Raw genomic sequence first — 17,731 nt, forward strand, 5'->3', positions numbered from 1 at the left:
TATAATCAGGGGTGTGCTGGAGTCAGTTTGAACTGTTAAAATTGTTAAATTTTCAGTGCCATCATTTATACTTTGGAATTTGGCAAACTACAAATTGGGGCTTGCTTTATTGTTTTGTTGAATGTTAAGAAATAAGAAAGTTAAGAAGAAAATTAAGATTAAAATTTAAGGTGTGTTGAGCATCCATTGGGGGGGAAGCAGGTTGTTAAACATTTATCAGCAGATTAAACTTTAAAGTGTGTTGGAGTATATGGTCTTTTTTGGGGGGAAATAGATTGTTAAACATTTATCAGCATATTCATGGTTATAAAATAAAAGCTCTTTGGGGAGGAGGTCCTCATTTATTTTTAAGAGTGTAAACGAGTAGATGATGTCCGTGTTTCCATCTCAGTTTGTGACTCTAAGACATATCTATGTTGAAAATATAATTGAATTGAATTGTCCAATCTAAAAAATGTCGTAGACCTGCCCCTGGTGCTGTAATTCTTCTACTCCCCTGGGCTCACAATTTTTAAGTTATTTAGGTTTATTTTTTTAATTCTTCCTTCTCTCTTCGCCCTCCTCTTCTAAAACTACACTAGATCCTGCTTCTTCCACATCTTTTGGATTAACTCTTTTCCTTTCCCTGAATTTATAGAGCCTCTTTATTTTCAAAGAACACAAACGACTTCTGTACAAGTTAATCTTTTAAACATCTCATAGCATCAATCAGAGGTCCTTAAGGAGCAGGCATTTTACATTCCCAGAGAACTCTTTGACTTATGACTCACATTAGCCAATGACAGTTTACAAGATAATAACAAAAAGGCTAAAAAAAATGGACAAGTCTGTTCCTGTTTCTGGAATCTGGGATTCTAGCAGTAGTCCAAGTTTCCCAAGACCTTTTCAACTGCAAAATGTCCATGCCTTCAGAAAAAAGATCAGTGAAAAGCAGAAAGCAAACTTGCAAAAAAAAAAATTAAATAAAAAGAGAGATAGCAGGCATGCAGGCCAGTATCCAATTCTCCTTTACTTTTCACCTCTGGGATATTTCAGGAGAGAAGATGTCTCCTTAAAGGAAAAAGGAGCCAGTTAATTCCAGAGCTCTTAAATCTTCAGAAAAAAAACCTCAAACTCAGAACAAGAGGGTTAGAGGGTTCAACACAACACTACAGAAAAGTTTGGCATGGAGACTCAGTTTCCTCTTCCTGCCTTATGCAGGTAGGTGGCACCGTGGACAGAGTTCTGGGCTTGGTGTCAGGAAAACCTGAGTTCAAATGTAGCCTAAGTCATATACTAGCAGTGTGACAGTGGTCAAATTACTGCCTTCCTCAGTTTCCTCAACTGTAAAATGGTGATTATAATAGCACCCGCCTTTCAGGGTTGTTGTGAGGATGAAATGAGATATTTGTAAAGTGATTAGTACAGTGCTTGGCACTTAGATGCTTAATAAATGTTTGTTTCTTTTTTCCCTATAAAATGAAGGGGTTTACTAGATCAGGGGTTCTTAACCTAGGATATGTAAGCTTATTTTAAAAATATTTTGATAACTATATTCCAATATAATTATTTTCCTTTGCAATCCTACATAGTTTATGTATCTAAAAATTACTTTGGTAAGGGCTCCACAGATTTCACCATACTGCCAAAAGGCTCCAAGACCCACAAAAGGTTAAGAATGCCTTACTAGGATAAAGTACCGGCCCTGAAGTCAGGAGGACCTGAGTTCAAATTTGACTTCAGACCAAACACTTGACACTTACTAGCTGTGTGACCCTGGGCAAGTCACTTAACCCCAATTGCCTTAAAAAAAAATGCCTTACTAGCCTGGATGGTCCAGGTCTTTTCCAGCTCAAAAGTCTATGATCTGGCACAGCTAGGTGGCAAAATGGATGGAGTACCAGCCCAGAGTCAGGAGGACCTGAGTTCAAATGTGACTTCAGACCCACAATACTCACGAGCTGTGTGACTCTGAGCAAATCACTTACCCCCAATTGCCTCATCAAAAAAAAAAAAATTTAAAAAGTCTATGAACCTATGGAGCTTCAAAGATGGTCATCCTAAGGGCTACGTTTATCAGCTTTAGTTGTCAGCGGGCCAAATGATGCTTTCAGGCTCTACAGTTTATAAATGTGGTTATTTTCCTCCCTCCCTCTCCTTTTTCCTGAATGCATTATGCTGAATGAGGCACGACCACCTATCCTCAGTGCAAAGATGGGGACATCTGACTAAGAAAGCAACACTTGCTAGAGGATCAAAGTCTCCTGACAGAGAGGTGATGGACTCAATACACAGAATACAACATACAATTTTTACACATGGCCAACGTGGGATTTTGTTTTGCTTGACTATGCATATCTATTTCATTACAAGGGTTTCATTTTTCATGTTTTTTCTTCTAAGTGGAAGGGGTAGGATGGAGGAATTGGAACGGCGAGAAAATAAATACTTGCTAATTGAAAAAAATTAATTAAAAAAATTTTTAAAAAGAAAGCAACACAGTCAATCTGATGAAATGCTCCAAAGCAGTGAACATCAGAGAATGCACTGGAGCATTCCAGCATCCAGCATTCACCTCTCCCAGGTCTGGGCCCCTCTCTCCTTCCCAAACTCTGGTCACCTCCCCTCTCTCGCAGCTTTGCTTCCTTCCCTCTCCTCTTTTCCAAGCTCTAGCCTCCTCCTCCCTCCCCCCCTCTCAGCTTTGGCCCCACCCCCTCTCCCAGTTATCGCCCCTGTCTCTCACTTCTCCCAGCTCTGGTCCCTCCCCTTTTCCCAGCTGTATCCCCCTCTCCTCCCTCCCCACCTCTCCCAGCTCCCCGCCTTTCCCCCTCTCCCAGTTCTGCCCCGCCCTCTCTCCTGCCTTCCCAAGTCTGGCCCCGCCCCTTCCCGTGTTGGGCTCCCCTCCCCCTACACCGCTACTCTCCCCCCTCCCCCGCTGTGCTCTGCTATCTCCCTCCCCTCTCCTCCCCGCTCTTCGGGAGGCGGGGCGCTCGCGTTCCAAATGTACCTCCTTGACGCAGCCTCGGGCTGAGCCAATCGCCTGGCGCAGGCGGGCTGCGCCGGAGCGGAGGGCGACCAATCCGAGGGCCGCGAGGTCTCCTGCGGATTCCTCTGTGAGTGGGGCCGGGGCTTTGCGTCGGGTCGGCGGCCGGGAGGAGAGGGTCTGAGGTCTGCGCCTGGGCTGGGAGCGGAGGGAGGGAGGGAGTGGGATATTGACGGTGACTGGAGCCGCCCCCGCCCCAGACCCTCCTTCGCCCACCTCTGGATGGGCCGCAGAACGCTCGCAGCCACTACTGAGGTGGATACTGGGGTAGCACATCTGCCGGGGGGGGGGAAGGGGACGGTGGGGGAGCTGATTCACATCTGGAGGGGGCGGGGCTCCCAAGCAGCTCCAGAACCAGGTGTGTTGCTGCTGGAGAGAAGTCCTGGGAGAGTGGCCTAGGTCAGCATCCCGAGCACTGCGAGCATAGGTTTAGATGGAAGAGGTGGGGAGTGGAGCAGGGAGCTGAAGACGTTCCTGTCTGCTTTGCATCTGGATGACTTTGAAGAGGTAGGACTGGGGCTGCGGGGTTGGAGAGGAGAGGGAGGTGGATGCCTGTGCTTTCTCACATCCGGCCCTGTTTGCAGAGAAATTGGAACTCGTGTAAGCAGGACCTTCTTTCTCCCACCCCTCAATGGCTTTGCGGACTCTGAATTGGCTGCTTGGGGCGGGGGTGGGGGTGGAGGGAGTGCAAAATGAAGAGAAAGACTTCTCCTCTCCTTTTTTCTGCACATTTGGAGTCAGGGAATAGGATTGCTCTCGTTCAGCTCCCACCTCGGGACAGTCAACTAGCATTTATTAAATACCCATCATGTGCTGGCACTATGCTAAGCTGTCGGATAGGCAGCCGTAACTGCTCACACAAGTATCTGGACCTGGCACTTTGTGTGCCATCTTGATAGAATCTGACATTTATTAAAGAATTGTGACAATTTGGAGACATCTAACTCTTCAGTAACAGCGTGTTTCCTAGTCAGTCATGAGAAGTGGGTGTCAGGCACACCAGAATAAACCTGTTTGCAAAGGGATTTACTATGGGCAGATGGTCAGGGGGCTGGGAGATTTTCACATATGCTGCTTGTGACAATGCCATAAAACATACTGACACTCTGTCAGAGTGGCTGCAAACACATGTTTCCAAAGGAGAAAGAAACTTAATTAGAAGCTTGAACTAACTTGCCTGTGATCGGAATAAGAGTTTATTTTAATTTGGCTGGCTGGTGCAGTCCTCAGTGTAGGGCAGTTTTTACAGACATAAGGTCAATTTTCTAAAGAAAATTTGACTCATCTGTCAGGTTTAGCTTTCAGTGTTACTGTTACCCTAAGGATCCTTAATACCTAAAATATAGCTGCCTAATTATTCATGGACCTTATACATAGTAGATAGTAAATGTTGAATTGAATTCCAGGCAATACCTGGAATTGACTGTGTTGTCTTAAAGTTACCGTGGTGTTTTCTGTACATACATCTTAGGATGAATGATATATAATCTGTAGACTTTTGATTGACAGACTATATAAAGACTGAAGTGTCTTTTCATGAAACACTGCCCTGAGCAGAACTTAGCAGAAATGAATCTTGGGAAGTTCAGTTTAGCTAATCTTCTCTCCCTAACACCCACCTCCACTCCCATTCCATTTCCTGAGAGTTTGAAGCATCTTTTGGCTTCTGAAAAGATTTGTGGTTATAATGGAAGAAGTTGTAATAGTGCATATGAGTGTATAGTTTTCAGGGTGGCAACCAGAATACTCTTAATGGAATGGTGGAAGGCCTAAATGTTTTGCTAGGTAAGTTTTTGGTTGGTCAGATACTAAACCTGTTCAGTCTGATGTCCTGCTTCTTCTGAGGAAGACTATTCCCTTGTGGTACCAATTCTTGTCCTCTCATGGTGAAATAGAGAGAAGTAATGATCTATAAGACCTACTTTGAGAGGTGAGGGTTGTGGAAGAAAATTCTGTACTTTGAATTTAAAGCACAAGAAAGGTTTTTTTTTTTATTAATTTTTGATTACTCTTATCTAAGCATTTTTCTGCTTAGAAAGAGATAAGCCCAAACTAGCAATATCCTCTGCCCTTAGAAATTCTCTTAACAGTTTGAAGTCAAGGATTTATGGCACATCTGAACAAAGAAAATTTTGCTATTAATATTGAGCAAAGGTCCAGTGTTTAGATAACAGTTCATTTAACACTTTGCTTCTTCAAACCAAACAATTGTCACTTAAAATATGTGGTGCATCCTAAAGGAGTCATTTTGTGGCACTTAAAAAGGTTTGAGAGGAGTGGCTACATGGTAGAGTGGATAGAGCTCAGGCCTTGGAGTCAGGAGGACCTGACTTCAAATCCGGCCTCAGACACTTGACACTTACTAGCTGTGTGACACTGGGCAAGCTACTTAACCCTGATTGCCTCACCAAAAGAAAAAAATAAGGTTTGAGAGACATAATTTCTGGGTAGTTTAATCATTTTATTAATAAGGCCAGCTCGTTTATTAATAAAAAAGTGGTCATTTAGCCATCTCTTTTAGACCAAAGACTTCTAATGTCGGTAGACTCAGTTTATATGCCTTTGGAAGAGCAGGAGCTCCTCAGAGTGGCAGTCAACCCTGCTTGGTTAACATTTAATGAGAAAATGAATGTTAAAATGACAAGGTGGGCTATATTACAGTAACAGTTTTGGAATAAATGACTTGGGTCACCCAAATCTTAGTCAAAGACACTTATCAATTTCCATATCACCTGTCTGACAAAAGGGAGAGATTAACACTTCCCTGACCTGTCTGAGCAAACACAATGAGCAGGAATGCACTCATTAGCCCAAAATTAGAATTTCTTTTACTGTCTGATTATATCTTGGCCTGGGTAAATCTCTGCCCAAGATTTTCCACTCTGGTTGATTTCTAGATGAGGAAGTAGATAAGGGGAAAAACCTTAGTCATAATACAATAATTAGTTATTAAATACAAGAGAGAAAATTAATTTTTCACAATTTCTTAAATCGTTCAATTCATCTCCAGTAGAGATAGATGACGCCACATTAAAATATTTCCAATTCTAAGTCTGATTACCACCCTTGATCCATTTTCTAGAACTCTAGAGTTTTCTTTAATAGTTTCCTAACAGAAAATGGTTAGGCTTTGGAAAAGGGATTTAATGGAAGGCATTATTTTTGGAAGTTTATTATTACTTGATAAAGGTTTCCTTCATTCTGTTAAGTCTGGAAGGAAACTTTAGACTACAGAAATATTTACTTCCTAATATTTTCACTAAGGAAAAAGAGACCTTAAAATGTATTTTATATATAATAGTATAATAGTAAAAAAATATTTTCCTGTTGCAGTCTAGCACAATGCCTGAAATTCTTCCAGTAGAGATTGATTCCTTTTCGTTTTTTGGAAGGTATTGTGATTTTTGGGGGGGGGGGGGTGAGGCAGTTGGGGTTAAGTGACTTGCCCAGGTTCACACAGTTAGTAAGTGTTAAGTGCCTGAGACTAGATTTGAACTCAGGTCCTCCTGACTCCACGCCCAGAGCTCTATCCACTGCACCACCTAGCTGCCCCTGGTATTGTGATTTTTAAGAGTACCATTGCTATATATGTTGTCAGCTAATGCTTAGAAGAATGTCTTGTAGGAACTGGGTGCTGAGTTAGTTAATGGGGTAATTCTATTTTCCTTTCTATTCTTAGCTGGGTAATCAAGGTCTTTCCATACAGACTTTCCTTCTTTCCACTCTTCTCTTGTAGTATTGGGAATCCCCATAGCTCCAGGGATTTCTCTGTAGTCATCCTAATTATTCCATTGTTTTTTACATGGAGATTACTGCTTATTTATTTCCTAAAATGAGGTTTTATCAAATACTTGTAAAAATAGAAACCCACTCATAAACTATAGTACTTCTTCACCAATAAACACATAATTAGCTGTTTGCTTACACAGTTAATAGTGAAGTAGGAGAGATATTGGAAGGCCTATTTATATAAAAATAACAGAAAAAGTTATTTCCAGGAAAAAGCACTCTAGAAATAATTTACACATTTGTAATTCTCTGTAATCTGTCTGTTTTCATTCAAATGATACCATCTATTCAGTTATTCCTTAAAAATTCCTTTAAAAAAATTCCTTTAACTATTTTTAGGCTTAGTGTTTTTTCTACATTCTGAAATTTATCATCCACGTAAGAGCTAGGTACACCAAGACTGTGTGGATACGACAAGCTATAAGATAGGATCTCTTCAGGAAAAGGACTTGCAATCTAGTCAGAGAAAAAGGATTCCTTCACTTTATCCATCTGTTTAGCTGTGTTCCCATATCTCTTCTCCCTTTTTCCTTTCCTCCTATTCTTTTTACTTTCTATAGTCTAGTTCAAAGCTCAGTATTCAACTGAATGCTCTCTCCAAAGTTACCAATGATCTCTTATTTGCCAAATCTAATGGCCTTTTCTCAGTCCTCATACTTTTTGACCTCCCTGAAGACTTTGACACTGTCTCCAACCTCTTTTTGATACACTATTCTTTCCTGGTTCTCCTGCCTGACTCTCCTTATTCTTTTTTGCTGAATGTTCATCTATGCTCAATAACTTGGGTGTTGTTATTCCACCCCCTCTTCTCTTCTTCCTCTGTGGTATTTTGCTTGGTATTCTCATCAGTTCTCATTAATCCAATTATCATCTCTATGCTAATGATTCTTAGATATGCTTATCCAGCCCTAATCTCCCTCCTAACTTGTAGACTCCCATCTCCAATTTCCTATTGGACATCTCACAGTGGATGTCCTGTAGATATCTTAAATTTAACATTTCCAAAACTGAGCTCATTTTTCTCCCGCAGCATCTCCCCTCTTCCACACTGCCTTATTACTATTATACCATTCTCCAAGTTACCCAAGTTCACAACCTAGATGTCATCCCTGACTTTTCACCCTTTTTGAAAGCACAGAGACATTTTTATTGTTTTCTTTTTTTAGTTCCAAATTATCTCCCTTTCCCTCTCCCCTTTGAGGAGGGGAAGAAAAGAAACAACCAAAATTGATTGCAAATATGTATAGTTACACAGAACACATTTCTGCGTTAGCCATGTTCCAAAAAAGAAAGAAAATAAGAAAGAAAATCAAAGAGAAAAAAAAATGCTTCAGTGTTCACTCGAATCCATCAATTCTCTATGATGAGGTGGATAGCATGTTTTGTCATTACTCTTTTGGAATTGTGGTGGGTCTTTGTGTTGATCAGTTACTACATCTTTCAGAGTTGACTAACTTTACAATATTGCTGTGAAGATTGTTCTTCTGGTTCTCTTGATTTCACTTTGCATCATTTCATACAAATCTTCCCAGGTTTTACTGAAACCATCCCCTTCATTCTTTCTTACAGCACAATAGTATTCCATTGCTTTCACATACCATCAGTTGTTTAGCCATTTCTCAACTGATGGACATCCCCTCAGCTTCCAATTCTTTTGCCACCACAAAAAGATCTCTTTGGGGTCTTGCCCTTGACACTTTACTCTCTCAAGCCCTCATATACAATTTAATGCCAAGTCCTGTTGATTTTACCTTTATAATATCTCATGTATATACCCCCTTCTCTTTTTTGACACTGTGGCCATCCAGGTGTAAGCTCATCTCACCTCACAGCTGCACTGTTGTAATAGTCTGCTGATTGGTGTCTCTGCACTCCACTGCATTCTTCACTCAGCTGTCAAAGTGATCTTCCTAATGCTCAGGTCTGACCATGTCATACATACACACCACACACACCCCCCAACCTCTTCAATAAACTCTTTTTTTTTTAATAAACTCCTTTTTAAAAAATATTTGTTATTTTTAGTTTTCAACATTCAAGATTTAGAGTTCAAAATTTTTTCCCTATCCTCCCCCCACCCCAAGATAGCATGCAATCTGATATAGGATATACAAGTACAATCATATTAAACATATTTCCACATTTGTTGTGTTGTGAAAGAAGAATCAGAACCAAAGGGAAAAACTATGAGAAAGGAAAAAAAAAGAGAAAGTAGTATGCTTCAATCTGCATGCAGACTCCATAGTTCTTTTACCGGATGTGGATAGGATTTTCTATCATGAGTCTTTTGGAATTGTCTTAGATCATTGCATTGCTGAGAAGAGCCAAGTCTATCAAAGTCAGTCATCACACAGTGTTGCTGTTACTATGTACAATGTCTCCTGATTCTGCTCACTTCACTTAGCATCAGTTCATGTAAGTCTTTACGGTTTTTTTGAAATCTGCCTGTTCATCTTTTGTTATGGAACAATAGTATTCCATTACATTCATATACCACAACTTGTTCAGCCATTCCCCAATTGATGGACATCCCCTCAATTTCCAGTTATTTGACACCACAAAAAGAGCTACTATATATATTTTTGTGTATGTGGGTCCTTTTCCCTTTTTTATGATCTCTTTGGGATACAGACCTAGTAGTGGTATTGCTGCATCAAAGGATATGAGCAGTTTTATAGCCCTTTGGGTATAGTTCCAAATTGCTTTCCAGAATGGTTGGATCAATTCACAATTCCACCAACAATGCAGTAGTGTTCCAATTTTCCCAGATCTTCTCCAACATTTATCATATTCCTTTTTTGTTATATTGACTAATCTGATAGGTGTGATGTAGTACCTCAAAGTTGTTTTAATTTGCATTTCTCTAATCAATAGTGATTTAGAGCATTTTTTCATATGACTATAGACAGCTTTAATTTCTTCATCTGAAAACTGCCTGTTCATATCCTTTGACCATTTATCATTTGGAGAATGACTTGTATTCTTATAAGTTTGACTCAGTTCTCTATATATTTTAGAAATGAGGCCTTTATCAGAGACACTGACTGTAAAAATTGTTTCCCAGCTGAAAGCCCTTCTTAACCTGGCTCTCTTTGTAGTTACACTCTGCTTCTCTCATGTATTCTGTGATACAATGACCCTGGCCTCCTAATTGTTCCTTAAACAGGACACTCCTTCTCCCGACTCACTGGCTTTCCTTATTCCTCTCTACCTCCTGGTCTCCTTAGCTTGCTTCATGTCTTAGCTGAAGTCCTACTTTCTACAAGAAATCTTTTTCAATCCCCTTTAATATTAGTGCCTTTCCTCTGTTGATTATTTCCAGTTTATCCTGTCTATATCTTGTTTGTACATAGTTATTTTCATACTGTCTCCTCCAATAGACTGTGCTCCTTGAGAGCAGGGACTGGGTTTTTTGCCTTTCTTTGAGGTATTTCTAAAGCACTATACATAGTAACTGATACATAATAAATACTGTTTTACTTAACTTGACAGATGTGTGTATATAAAAGTATTTATATATGTACATACATATATGTGTATAGTTACAGATAAACAATCAGCACAAGGAAGCATGTGCTTTTTAAATGAGTGATACATACAGTAAAAATCCACATGTCCCCAAGAAGCAAAAGGTTGCCGATTGCAGAATCAATTCCTTTCCCAAATTCATAATTATCTTGCATCACTCTCATTTCTTTTCTCAATTTTTCCTTCTATTTCTCTTATATGATTTTTAAGCTCCTTTTTGAACTCTTCCATGAGATCTTTCTGGACTTGACACCACTTCCTGTTTTTCTTTGGGGTTTTGCCCGTAGGTGTTTTGACTTTGTTCTCTTCTGAGTTTGTGTCTTGTCACCATAATAACTTTTTGTGGTCGGGTTCTTCGTTGTTTTCTGCTTGTCCTTTTTTTTTTTTTTTTTTTTTTTTTTGCTTTTTTCCTTTCTTTTAAATTTGAGTTCTGTTCCTAGGCTGGCAGCTTCTTGTGTTAGTGGCTGCAGGCCCTGGCTGTTTACTTAGTGCTGCACTGATGTTGCCCTGAGGCCCAGGGGAGACCCTTGTGTCTGGTACTGCTGAAGGCATGGGTGAGAGTTGGCAGACTGGAGGCTGTAGGGGTCTGGCAGCTTACCTCCTGCTAAGCTGAGGTCCTAGTGATGGTGTCTGATGTGTGCTGAGGCCCAGTGGAGTGTTTCTGCGGTTCCCCATGGCTACACTGAAGCACATGGTGGTCAGGCTTCTGGAAGTTACCTATTTGGCCAGGGCTACGCTGAAGCCTGGTAGGGTGGTGGCTGGCAGCTGCCTGTTTAGGACAGTACTAAAGCACCTGGAGCCTGGAGATCTGACCGCTGGAGGCTTCCTGTTTGCTCAGGGCTGTGCTGAAGCGGCTGGCTGCTTGTTTGTTTAGCCTCTGGTAGGGTAGGCGTCTACCTGTTTTCCTGGGGCTATACTGGAGCACCTGGTGGTTCTCAGAGCTGGAGTCTGCTGGTCCCCTGGCTATGCTAAGGGGCGGGGGGTGTTGTCTTGTTATTGGTGTTTGCCTGCTCCACCACACTGGGGACACTGGGGCTCAGGATCTGCTGGTTTGCTGAGGTGGGGCTTGCTGCTGGCTTGCTGGGATGCTTCCCGACCTGCGCTGCACTCCCCTTTCACTAGTGAGATGGACCTTTCTTGCCAATTCTCCAAGTTTCTTGGGCTAAAAGATTGTTGCACCCCATCTTTTTGCTCATTCTGCTGTTCCAGGTTTTGGGGCTCTATTTTATGGTTGTTTGGAGGTGAGTATGGGAGAGTTGCAACAGTTTACTGCTTACTCTGCCATCTTGGCTCCCAGAAGTCACTGCCCAAATAAATTTGACATCATTTTGACCTGTCAGTTGCTACTTAAGGAATTGTTATTCTTACATTTATTTCAAGGATACTAGCCTAGAATTTGAAAGTAGATACCAGCTTTCTAAAATATGTCAAGAAAAATAGCATTCTTATTCCTGTTGGTTTTGTGAGTAGGAAGTGGGGTGACATGGTAACCCCTGAGCATTAAAGGATCACTTGGACAACTGAGTAGAGAATTAACTGGAGTGGGAGGAGATTTGAGGCAGGGAAACCAATGAGCAGGCTATTGCAATAGTCCGTGTGTGAGGTGAAGAAGGCTTGCATCTTGTCTGCTAGACTGGAACCAGCCTCTAACCTGTGGGTGCCCAGACCCAGACAAACAGAGCAGGCTAGAGACAGGAGAGTCAGAAAGCAAACAGAAGTTTAATTAATTTCGAAGTGAGGGAAATGACTTATGCATATGGAAGCCCCCCCCCCCAAGAAAGGGGGCTTAACATGCGAGACTGAAACCAGGTCTCATATACATCCTGGGCTGGACCATGACATAATCATTTTTAGATCTTGAGTTACTGTCCCTATAGGCCCTGTGGAAACAGTATTGTCTCAAGTCTTGGGGGTTGTGTCCACCCTGTGTGGCACAGAATCAGAGCTCTGTGATGGAAACTGGATTACATGCCTATAAATGACAAGGAGCAGGGATTGTGAACATCCCATGGATGGACCTGGGAAATAGGGGGAACTAACACTTTGCCAGAGGTGATATCATCCTGAGTGCAAAGGATTATTGTTATGCCAAGCTCAGGACACAGCCAGCTTGCTGGACTTTAGTTCTGGAAAACAGTAACTCCAAAATATTTTGACAATCTAGGTGGCCACGTTGTCAGAAGAGAGAAGTGGATGTATATTTGAGATATCATAATTCCATAGTGTTCCATAGTTATTAGTAAGCATATGCAAGTGTCTACTCAGGCAGAACTGAGAGGGACTTCAAGGAATTTAGGATCAGTTTCTTAGTAGGGTCGGCCTCCAGAAAAAAGGCAAGCATAGAAGACCTGATTCTACTTTAAAGAATCACAGCCTCTCATAGTTGGAAGAAACCTCAGAGGCATCTAGTCCAGTGTGTCCTTGAACATACCTTCTATAACTGATCCAGCACATAATCTGTCACTCCACTTTGGCTGAAGAGTTCCAGTCAGGGGGATCTCAGTCTGTCCCCATTACTCCCCGATGTGCCCCCTTTCCTCCCTACCCTGTTCCACTTTGGGGTAGTCTAGTTCATAGGATCTTAGGAAAGACTTCAGAGGCCATCTAGTAATCCAACTGGCTCCTTTTATAGATGAAGAAACTGAATGTAAGTGATTTGTCCAAGGTACCTGCCTCAGGCACATGATCAGAATAAGCATCCGAGGCAGGATTGAAGCCCAAATTCTCTAACTCCAGAGCCAGTGTTCTTTTTCAAATTCCCCAAGTTTTTAGGGAGTTTTTCCTGACATCAAGTCTGAATTTGTTTCCTTGTAACTTCACAGCTTACTCCCAGTTTTGCCTTCTGGGGCTAAGCAAAAGGTTTCCCTTGTGCAATTGAAATACAGCCTTTGATATACTTAAAGATAATCTTCTTTTCTCATGGCTGAACATCCCCAGTTCCTTCAACTGATCCTCATTTGGCATGATTTTGTAGCCAGAGCCTAGCATAGTGCTTGGCACACAGTAGGCACTTAATAAATGCCCATTAAATAAATGAATCATCCTGGATGTCCTCCTGTGGACACTCTTCAGCTTATCAATACCTTTCCTTGAATGTAGTGTCTAGATTCTAGAACAAAACACTTTATTCTACATGTAGTTTGGTCAGGGCAGAGTAGTAGGAGTATCTGTCATCTCTCTTGCCCTCAATAATATTCTTTTCTTAATGCAGCCTAAGATTGTATTAGTTTTCTTAGCTGACAAGTCACACCTTTGACTCAGATTGAACTTGCATTGCATCAAAACCTCCAGTTCTTTTTCATACCTCTCTCATATTGTATTTGTGAGGTTGATTTTTTTAACTGAAGTTGGAGGCTTTACATTTATTCAGATATTCAAGTGGTTCTATAATTTCATTGATTTGAATATTCCCTCTGACAATCCAATTGCAACTTGTCCATGCTTCCTATGGAACTTTTTTGTCCATGTTTTCCCATAAATTTGGCATAGGAGATCTACTTAACATGTGGGAGGCCTTCCTCACTTTTCATCTGATATCCCAAGTAGACCAGTGGAGGACCTTGGCTGTCCATCACATGTGAGCAGCCCATCTTCTTTTCGTATCACACATTTCCCTCATAACATATTTTGCTTCCTTAAAATTCCTTCTTGGTACTTATTGCAGCCTGTGTACCTTTCCATTTTCCACTGCATGATTTTTTTTCCCTTTTTTCTTTTTTTCCCCCATTTCCCTTTCCCCCTTTCCCTTTTCCTTCTTCTCCTTCTAAAATTTCTGTTGGCAACTTTTCGAAACATCACCTTCATTTCCCAATATATTCCTTTCTCCTTTCCTTTCCAGAAAGCCATTGTATACAAAGAATAAAAAAAAAAAACTCAACAAAACTGACCAGCTATACTTGGTGCACTGCTTTGAAGAGAATGAGGTACATCTTCTTTTTTTTTGGTGAGGCAATTGGGGTTAAGTGACTTGCCCAGGGTCACACAGCTAGTAAGTGTCAAGTGTCTGAGGTTGGATTTGAACTCAGGTCTGCCTGACTCCAAGGTGGGAGCTCTAGCCACTGCGCCACCTAGCTGCCCCTTGAGGTACATCTTTTAAAAAATTATTTATTTTTAGCATTTTTTTTTTTAAATTTTGAGTTCCAAATTCTCTCCCTCCCTCCCACTCCTTCACCCACTGAAAAGGCAAGCAATATGCTATCAGTTATACATGTGAAATCATGTAAAACATATTTCTATGTTAGCATATTTTTTTTAAAGCAGGAAAAATAGAGAAAATTTGCATTCAGAGTTCATTGGTTCTCTTTCTGGAGGTGGATTACATTTTTTCATCATAAGTCTTTTGGAATTATCTTGGATCATTGTATTGATCAGAGTAGCCAAGTCTTTCACAGTTGATCATCATTACAACATTGCTGTTACTGTGCACAATGATCTCCTGGTTCTTCTCACTTCATTTTGCATCAGGTAATACAGGTCTTGCCATGTTTTTATGAAACCATCCATCTTGCTATTTCTTATAGAACAATAGTGCTCCTCCACAGTCACATACCCCAACTTTTCAGCCATTACCCAATTGATGAGCATCCCCTCGATTGATTTCCAACTCTTTGCCACCACAGAAACAGCTGCTATAGATATTTTTTGTACATTTAGTTCCTTTTTCTTTGGTGTCTTTGAGATACAGACCTAGTAATGGCATTATTGGGTCAAAGATTTTGCAGTTTTTTAGCCCTTTAGGCATAGTTCCAAATTGTCCACCAGGCAGTTTGGACTGTACACTATGCCACCAGCTTTTCATTAGAGTACCTATTTTTCCTTTGTCCCCTCCAGCATTTGCCATTTCTGATAGGTGTTACTGATAGGTGATACCTCAGAGTTGTTTTAATTTGTATTTCTCTAATCAATAGTGATTTAGAGCATTTTTCATATAACTATAGATAACTTTGATGTTTTTCTTCTGAAAACTGCCTGTTCCTATCTTTTGACCATTTATCTGTTGGAGAATGATCTTATTTTTATAAATTTGACTCAATTCTATTTGCAGTATATATTTGAGAAATGAGGCCTTTATCAGAGAAACTTCCTATAAAATTTTTTTATATTAATTCATTATCTGTGGTACCTTTTAGCATAATAGTTTCCCTGATTATCTCTTTTAATTAGGTCTATTTTAAGTACATTTTAAAAAATAAATTTTTTTAATATCTTGGTTTTTAAGAATCACTTATGTCACATTGAAAAAAGTCTGACATAGGGGTGTTCCACACTCATGACCTTTGCCTCTGTAATGAAGCAGCAAATAATGCCTTTTCTTATGTTTTCTTCGGGTCAAGCTTAATCATTGGGATGCTAAAGCACTCAATTCTCATTTGCTTTGTTGTTTCCATTTACCTTGTGTATATTGTTTTCCAGCTTCTTTTTATTTCACTTTGTATCAAGTCTTCCTGTGATAAAAAGAAATACCATGTACTCCTAAATATTTATTACAACTTTTGGTGTACATGAAAGCCTTTTTTCCCCCATGGGAAGATTTGTTGATGTCTGTCAGTTGCAGAATAGCTAAATAAGTTGTTTTACCTGAAAGTAATTGAATATTATGGGGTTGTAAGAAATGATGGATATTATGAATACAGAAAAATTTAGGAAGATTCATATGAATTCATGCAAAGTGAAATCAGTAGAACCAGGAAAACAATATATGCAACTGCAACATTATGAATGGAAAAAAACAACAACAAAGCAATTGGAACTGAATAAAGTGCAATAGTAACAGCCAGGCTTAATCTATAAAAAGAAATATGAGAGGTCACCTCCCCTGCTACTTTGCAGAGGTAGGGGACTATGGGTGTGGAACTGACTACAGTGTCAGACTTTTTTGATATGTTGATTAGTTTTGTATAGCTTTTCTCCTCTTTATGTTCTTTGTTCTAAGGGATAGCTCTCTGGGAAGGGAGAGGGGAGTATGTTGGGACATGTAGGGAAAAATAAAAGATATCAGTGTACTTTATTTTTAAAAATCATTTATGCTTCTCTATATTCATCACTGTACTTAATTCTTATAGTAATATTCCATTATATTCAGGTTTGTTTAGCCTTCAATTTGTGAGCGTCCATTTTGTTTTCAGTTCTTTGCCAGTGCAAAAATGCTACTCTAAATATTTTAGGTTTATATAACATCTATATTTTTCATCTTCTACCTCATTGGGGTCTATGCCTCCTAGAAGGATGTCTAGGCCAAAGAGGATAGTTTAGTTACTTTCTTAGCATAATTCCAAATTGCTTTTCAAATTCATTGGATCAATTTACTGTAGCCCCTCCAACACTGGCTATTCCCATCTCCTGTTGGATTTACCAATTTTCTGGGTGTGCAGTGAAGCTTCAAATTTGTTTTGATTTGCATTTTTTTTATTATTAGTGATTTGGAGTAGTCTTTCATATTGTTGTTGAAAGGTTTCTTCATTTAGTAATTGTTCATTCCCTTTGACCACTGGGGAATAATTTTTGGGTTTTGTGTTTGTTTTAGTTTTCTTTATATTTTGGATAGTAGGCCCTTATCAGAAATATCTATTTTCTCCCCCTCTTCCCCCCTCCCTCCCCTTCTTCCCCCGTCCCATTGACCACTTCCTTTCTTTATCCTGGTTGCATTTGTTTTTTTGTTTTTTTTTTTTTACAAAAGTTTTTCAATTTCAAATCATTGAAATGACCTATTTCATCTTCTGTGATCATCTTCATCTGTTATTTGGTTAAGAACTCACTCTCTAGCCTTAACTGTTAAAGATGACTTGATCTGGTCCTCCTCTGATTTTTTTATGGTGTGGTTTTTGATATTCAGGTCATATGTTCATTTTGAGCTTATTGGATATATGATATTGGTCTAAATCAGGAGTTCTTAACCTGAGGTCCATAGCTTGTTTAAAAAAAAAATAATTACATTTGTGTAGAATTGATTTTGTTTGCAGTCCTTCATGTTTCATTTTATGCATTTAAAAACATTCTGAGTAGGATCTATAGGTTTCACCAAATTGTCAAAGGAATCTATGACACAAAAAAAAATTAAGAACTCTTCATTTCAGTCTAATTTCTACCCAGTTGCTTTCCCATTTTCCTAGAAATTTTTATGATACTCATTTTCAGTTCTTTGGAAATGGTCATATTTCTTGCCTTACTCCATACAGCAGCACAGGTAGAGTCCTGATCTTAAAAAAAGATGAGCCTTTATTTTCAGAGGAATATTGGTGTCTCTAAAAAGAGATTACTAGTTTCAGAGAGGCAATCTACCTTTCTCTTCTTCTGTTCAACTCTGGGCTAAACTTCTTGTCCATTTGTAATTTCTGTCCCAGATACATATACTCATGGACATAATCTGGGCAGTAGATATTCTTCATTCTGGTC

At 39.9% G+C, this 17,731-nt stretch overlaps 1 protein-coding gene across 5 annotated transcripts in view; it reads left to right on the forward strand.

The window, feature by feature from the left end:
* Positions 1-3,093: 3,093 nt before the first annotated feature.
* Positions 3,094-17,731, forward strand: part of LOC114051966 (tectonin beta-propeller repeat-containing protein 1-like) — a 73,781-nt gene continuing 59,143 nt past the window's right edge. The window contains exons 1-2 of one of the 5 annotated variants that reach the window (XM_027874378.1): positions 3,349-3,529; positions 14,178-14,262. In XM_027874378.1, the coding sequence (XP_027730179.1) occupies positions 14,258-14,262 (5 nt within the window). In that variant the 5' untranslated portion in view covers positions 3,349-3,529; positions 14,178-14,257. Of the gene's footprint in view, positions 3,148-3,182; positions 3,278-3,348; positions 3,530-10,871; positions 10,894-14,177; positions 14,263-17,731 lie in introns of those variants that run through there. The other 4 variants (XM_027874376.1, XM_027874379.1, XM_027874381.1 and 1 more) reach the window with 4 other exon arrangements.

This window comes from Vombatus ursinus, unplaced genomic scaffold, assembly GCF_900497805.2.
Source record: "Vombatus ursinus unplaced genomic scaffold, bare-nosed wombat genome assembly UNPS02014807.1, whole genome shotgun sequence".
Lineage (NCBI taxonomy): Eukaryota > Metazoa > Chordata > Mammalia > Diprotodontia > Vombatidae > Vombatus > Vombatus ursinus.